General features: G+C 41.0%; 1 protein-coding gene across 1 annotated transcript in view; it reads right to left on the bottom strand.

Annotated features, from left to right (window-relative positions):
* Positions 1–7,021, bottom strand: part of yjefn3 (YjeF N-terminal domain containing 3) — a 33,961-nt gene continuing 26,940 nt past the window's right edge. Inside the window, exons 3-6 of the mRNA XM_026344862.1 lie at positions 4,624–4,734; positions 1,334–1,447; positions 1,034–1,184; positions 1–773 (exon numbers count right to left, since the gene is read on the bottom strand). Of these exons, the coding sequence (XP_026200647.1) occupies positions 577–773; positions 1,034–1,184; positions 1,334–1,447; positions 4,624–4,734 (573 nt within the window). The 3' untranslated portion in view covers positions 1–576. The remainder of the gene's footprint in view (positions 774–1,033; positions 1,185–1,333; positions 1,448–4,623; positions 4,735–7,021) is intronic.

The following is a 7,021-nucleotide window of genomic DNA, read 5'->3' as shown; positions in this document are numbered from 1 at the left end:
ATGGAACTTATTTATTGGATAACAAGAACTGTCTGGGCTTTTTGTAACAGTTAAGGAGGTACCAGAAACAAAAGTAATGCAGAAGTGCAGGTTGACCAAAGAAACAAAAAACACATGAACAGAAAATGTAAAATCTTCTACTTACACCAACTCAGTTCAGCAGCACGCTCCATGGAGAAAGGTAAACATAAACCCTATAGTGCATCAAAACATTAACAAAAAAAAGAGATAAAATTCCAGTAGCTGGCATCATAGAAAATCTGTGGATGGGAAAAAACCATATCTTTTGCAAACTAATCAGAAAACAGTGTAATGCTACAGCTTTCACAAGTAGACTGACACAAAAAGTCCTCATGCCATTTCCTAAAAAGACATGACTCAAACTACAGTTTCTAAATATTATCCTTCTACCGTAGCTCAACAGTAGACTTGGCTAAGGTGTCGCCTGTTCTACACAACGGAGATGTTAACATCGAATCACATTAACAATCTATAAAATGCAAAACAAAAGAAGAGATTAACCATAGGTTCTTCAAAATGAGGAGCGGCCACACTGGCTCTTATGTTTCCCATGTGTTACAGTTCTATGAGACAGTCTGTGCCAGGGTAGTCTGGGAGGTTAAGCTCGTATTTTTTCTGGATGTCATAGGGCAGGAAGCGTCCGGCCAAGAAATGCTTGCCTGAGAAACTCATGGCACACTTCTTTGGTGCTGTAAGTGAGATAAGAACGTCTGGGTTGATCCCGTCCTGACTTGGTTCTTCTACATCCCAACCTGAAGAAGATAGAAAGAGGCATTTGAGGAGCGCACCATTGTGGTAATTGTACGTCTGTTGTGCTCACACGTAGTATATTTAGTGTGTGATGAGCTCACACCGCACTGACTGTAGCAAAAGATTTATCCTCCATGTGGGCCTCCAGACTTGGAAACCTCCTGCCTGGGAGCCAGGACTTGTAAGAAGCTGCCCAGAGGCTCATTAATCATGTTGTGTTTCTGAGCTTCCAGCGTTATATACAGTTTGTGAGAGCACTTACCTGAAGGCACATCCACACTGGCAATGGGGATCTTGACTTGTTTCAGGGTGGCCAGAATACCAGGGTACGGCTCCTTGATGTTGGTACAGTCTGCCTCTGGACCCAGCATGGCGTCAATCACTAAGTTGTAGGCATCGTTTATGAGCTGCACCTGAACAGAACACAAGTCAAATATACATTTTCAAACTGTGACACAGGGCCACGAGGAGAGATTTATCAATTTTAAGGGGTCACAAACCAAAAAGGAAAGCAATCACTGTGCTAAATTAGAGGACTGTGTCATTCTGTTGACATGCTTACCTCTGTGGGGAGATAGGACAGGAAAGGGATGTCCATCTTCTCACACTGAACTGTGAAATCCTGATGTAGACTGTGAGAGGAGCGTTTAGGGTGGTAGATGGTCGGCTCGTATTCCTGTATCAGATGAGACATAAAAAAAAAACAACAGAGAAGAAGAGGAGAGGGACACAAAGGAGGAGAGAAAAATACAAAAATAGGAAACGGTTACATAATATCAACACTACAGCCAGGGATTTCAACCATCACTGACATGACTGAGTGTGGACGATGCATCAATGTAAATTTGGCCTGCAGTCCACGACGAGTTAAAATACCGTTGACCAGTGAGCGAACGTTGTGGTTTTTATAGTCTGCTTCCTGAATGAATACTTCCCTTATAAACTGAAAGTTGAGAAGAGTAGAAATCCAGACAGCCGTAGTCTGTGAGGTTTGTGATGCTCAGCAGGAAGCACCTGTGATCCAAGACCTTTACTAAATAATAAATCTTAAATCCTGACTCCCATTCTCAGTGTTTGACAGTGAGTGTTTGTATGTTTGGGTTTGTAAAAGGTTATATATATATATGTGTGTGTGTATTTTATTTAGCCACAGTATGACTCATCTGACTTTAGTTATCTGTCTCTAAAGGGATTGGGGTGGAAATAATTTAGTTTGTACTGTGGTCACAGCACCGACGGGCTGAGAGAACATTGCTCCCGTCCAGTGCAATGTATTTATTCAAACCCTGGACAATCTACAGATCCAGAGGTTTCAATTGGACAATTACTGAGGAACAAAATAGTCTGTGCATACTTGTTTCTGGAAAGAGATTTACTGCTTGTAGCACTGTGAGTTACAAGCAAATAAACACAAATATAACTGCTGCTGCCTTAGTTATGTATAGAAACAAGGTGTTTTCAAGTGACTGAAGTGTCACAAAGCTCGACTCACTGGAGATGATGCCAGGTGAATCAGGACTTTGACAATAGAAATCAAAACGTGTCTGTGGTTTACAAGCTCACAGGCACTTAACAAAGTGACCTAATTATGCTAATAGAAAGTCAGCATTACACGTCATTCACAATGCATAATACATAAATATGTCAAAATAAAAGCTAAACTACACTGTAGAAGGCTTACTAGTGAGGGGATAACTCATTATCTGACTGAATAAGACCATTAAGAAAACATTCTACCTGTTCTCTTGTTTGTCTCTTTGTTAATAAGTTCAAATACTACAAGATCCATATCCATTTCCAGGGTGTTATTGTAATGCAAACATTATAATGTCCTGTGATGCACATCGTTTAATTCTGAATCTGAATAATTGGTGAGGTGTTAAACAGTGAAAGAATATACAGATTTCTTTCTTCCTTCCTCAAATGGCTGTAAATATCTAGCAGGTAAACTGCCCTCACCTGTGTGTGTACCGCCATAAAACAATCCTCTGCCACATACATCCTACCACAAAATGACAGGAAGGACAATCAACAAGCTTTCAAATGAGATATGACACAGTGAGATTTACGCCTAAAGTCAATATAATAATATTCTCAATATTAACATTTTTCATAAAATGCCTCAGCACTTAGATCCCCAAGGAGTTAACAACACTCAGTAAGAGTTTGGTAACATTTAGAGTATCAGCCTGAGACAAACCGTGTTAAATTAAGGAAGAGATTAAAATGACTGACAGTGTCAGTGAGCATGAACAGAAATGAGCTGTGATGGAAAGAGGGTACAGATGGGGTCTTTTTCCAGTTGTTCACATCAAAACACTACAGCATTAAACTTCCTCTCCCTGGGGGGCGATGTGTTTTTGTGTTTTGTTTGTTTTGGGGTTTTTTGCTGCAGGTGTAGAGGTGCATGATAAAGAGTTAGACCAACATCTGAAATATGAAGGTTCCATGTAGTGTTCAGCTACAGTATAGGACACCATGTAGCGAGCCAAAAATCTCATCAGGTCCTCTTGTTTTTATTGGGAACACTAACCTTGAACACTGGAACTAATGGGCACAAGACTTGTTTTTTAACTCTTGTCCAATATTAGCATTAATCAAGCCGATGTCTGTGTTTTCCGGTATGCAGCATCGTGTTTTTCTAATACCCGGCAGTAGACACAATCAAGAATGCTCAGCAGATTCAAACACAAGCCGGTTTTGTGAACACATTGTCTCGGAGTGACGTGACTGCTGCTGATCATTCGTTTCTATGCTCTGTCTAATCACATTCACAGCTCTGCATCAGGGCCTCAAGGCTGCGTGCACGCGCGTGCACGAATGAATGTGTGGGGGTGTGTTAACGTGTTTCTCGCATTGATGCTTGCATGTCTTCCCGCTGACATAGATCACAACGCACCATGAGAAACATACACTCGTAACACCAGGAGAGTGATTCACAGTCCAAAGTAAGTACTCAAGTTTCTCCAGTTCAAGCAAACTCAGACAACTGGGTTCCCAGCTGGCCTTCTGCGGTGTGCGTTCACTTAGAAAATAATAACAATAAAACTTTATTCATATAACACATTTTAAAATCTGGTAAAATGTTTCACGTTAGATGAAAAATACACAGGAAGTGACAGATGCACAAGGTAAAAACATTAAATATTCGTTTTAAAAGGTCAATGCCCAAGTTAAGTGAAGAGGATGCTGAACCATAACTGGAACGCCAGGGTTAATATATCTCTGTCAGAGGTGACCTCTGACTTCCTCCTTGCCCTCAAGAAGCAAAAAGACAGAGAGTGGGAGGCGAGAGTGGAGGGAGACTCTACAGAGAGTCATCAGGCTCCATCTGTAACATGGTTTTAAACTGAACTATCACTGCTCTCTGAATCTGGTATGTCAGACACACATGGTAAAAGTGTACACTTTAAATGCATTTCTTTCCAAAGCAGCGACCCCAAAACACAAAGCCCATATTCATGTCAAAATCGATACTGTTTCAACTCAAGACATGACCTGTAATCAGTTTGGAGACGATGAGCGCCGCATCCAAAAGCAATCTGTCTTGAAATGTCAGTCAGCATGTGGCCCCAGAGGCAGACATCGTGATCATGACATCATATCGTGGCTGCCGAGTGTGGGACGCAGACGGCTTTAACAAGAGTAACAACTGCATGATATCATGACTGTCTGAGTGCCCGTGCAGAGAGGGTAATAGGGGATAACTGCTCAGTGCAATTTACAGGAGCTGAAATGAAATTTAGTAAAACACAGAGGGCCTGTATACAGGATCCTTTTAGCCTTGACATATTTTGTTTTGCTGAAAAGCTGTTTTTGTGGACAAGAGGAGAATACAGTATAATTACTCACATATATGCGCAGGTGTCGGGCACACACCAGACCAATGGAGCCATTCTGGTCTGGACCACAGATGACCAACACTGTTGGCTGCTTCTTTGCTAGAGAGCTGAGAGGGTAGGCCTGGTGGAGAGACAAAGACATAGAATCACCTGCTGATGACTGGGTAAAAGGAAATGTATGAAAATAATGACACAAAAGACAGACAACAGTTAAGGTCTTCAGCGTGCAGCATATTCGGCGCTAGTCATCCGATCCGTGCCTCTTCATCTCCATCACTCTGACTGCAGCATGCCAGTCATGCCAGACGAGGGCGGACGTGGCAGCAGTTTCATTGTCTCTTCCGTCAATGAGAAAAGATTCAATCTCATTAAAATGACCCTGGCAGCAGTGGAAAAAATATGTTAAGCATGTTCTCACTGTGGGATGCTTCTGTGTATATAACACACTTTCCATCTACGTGCTGCCTGCACAGAGCTGCTGGCATCGGTCTCGTTTACTGGCCACACATTCCCTTGTAAATCACCTTGCACCTTCTTATACAAGACAGTTATTTGCCTGCAGAATTGTCAACCTGAGTGACTAATCTTTCTTCCCCAGTACCTAAGCACCAGTTCTCTGTGTGTATGTACAGTCAAAGTCCCCGAAAGACGTCTGGCTTTTCCAATTTTCCAATTTTTCAAGGCAAAAAAACCAGCGTGCAGCATTAGGAATTGTTAGATGATATTTTTAGGGCTCTTTGGTCATTGTGAGTTAACATTTCTGAATATATACTTACAAGCTCCTTATTTAAAATAAGTGTTCTGTGATTGAAAAAGAAGTTATCCCATCATTCACTCCTCTATTTCATGGTTTTGTTATACTGTTATAATTATATAAGTCTATCGTTATACATGAGCATTAGAATAACTTGCAGGGTGTGATATGATGTTATGTCCCACTGTGGAAAAAGAGACGTTTCTTTAAGATCTTTAACCTTTCGCCTCCTCAAATTTGGAGATGAGCTGAAAACAGGCTGAAATTCAGTGCTGTGCGCAAAACCCACTTACTGCAACTTCAACTGATGTATTCACTATCGCAGAAGGTTCATATGGAGAAATATGCTGTTTCCCACAAGGATAATTGGACATAACAAGACTCGGAGTGCATTAATTATATAATCCACAAGAAGAGACAGTGGGCCGTTATCTCCATCATAACAACTCGACTGAGAAATCTTCACGCAGACTCAATGAGATGGAGGAGAGAGTGGTACGATCATTGAGGGCCACGGGGCTGAGCGTAATATTAATATAAGCGGAGCAGGGAGGAAAAGAGAGACAAGAGGTAGCAACTAAAAGTGGACAACAGTAAAACATGCCAGTGTGTTTCATTTGAAGTATGTTAAGAGGTAATTCTAGTGTTTTGTCCCCCTCCTTTTTTTAAATGGGAGGCAAAAAACATCAGAGATCTGTAATCTGTTCCCCGTGTGGAGCTTGTTTGTTTTGCATCTCCTTTATCCCTTTGTGCTATTGCTTTCATTCTCCGTCTGCTGGCTACCTCCAGGCTTTTCAGCATGCGCAGATTTTACATCAGAAGGTTTAATGACCACTTCGCGAAATGTTAAGCACCATCAGGAGGACCAGTGATATCAGTGCTGGAACAATTTGGCGCTACTGGAAAAGCCATTAGAGCCACACACAGCTGAAGGTGAGCAGCTGTAAAGGAACCAGAGTCGACGAAATCAGGCTGCGCTCTGATGTGTTGAAGAGATTCTGAGAGTGGACCTTGAAAGCAATTAGTAAATGAGGACTGAGCGTTTCTAATACGTTGTGTTGATGAGTGTGTCCTTTTGTTGTTTTTTAATGAAAAACAGAGACTAACTGGGCTTTTTCCATTAAAATCCTGAACTTTATTGCTACTTTAATCACTAATTATACAACAATTTGTGAATATAATCTATTACAAACTTGCCTAAACACGCCAAACTTCTGTTGACAGCCTCATTTTTCTTTATATGCAGTGAAAAAATCTAATGGTAATCATACAGGTCTGTGATGCACTTTAATCAAAGCCTATGTCACTTGTTTCAGTAAAAATCTCAAACAGTTGAAACTAGATTGGCAGCAAACGATGTGTTACCACCGCACTGATTTAGAAAAACAAGGTTTATGTCTCTGTTTTAGGCCAATAAACATGGTCAAGTGTTTTCCACCGCTTTGATATATGATTTTTTTGATGTGGAAGAGGTTTCTTTAAGTGCAGACAGATGGTTTGTTGCATCTGTTGAGCTGCTCTGTGATTGTTTCTTTTTATCTCTTTAGTTTTCTGTTGAAGTGTTTTAACGACAGCTGGTAGTTCTTCATCCTTTAAATCTATACTTATATTAGAATACATTGTAGAGGATGGTGTGCACAATTGCTATCTAAAT

This window comes from Anabas testudineus, chromosome 4 (genome assembly GCF_900324465.2).
Source record: "Anabas testudineus chromosome 4, fAnaTes1.2, whole genome shotgun sequence".
Classification (NCBI taxonomy): Eukaryota; Metazoa; Chordata; class Actinopteri; order Anabantiformes; family Anabantidae; genus Anabas; species Anabas testudineus.
The sequence above is the reverse complement of the archived record's forward strand: the minus strand, read 5'-3'. Positions and strand labels throughout refer to the sequence as shown.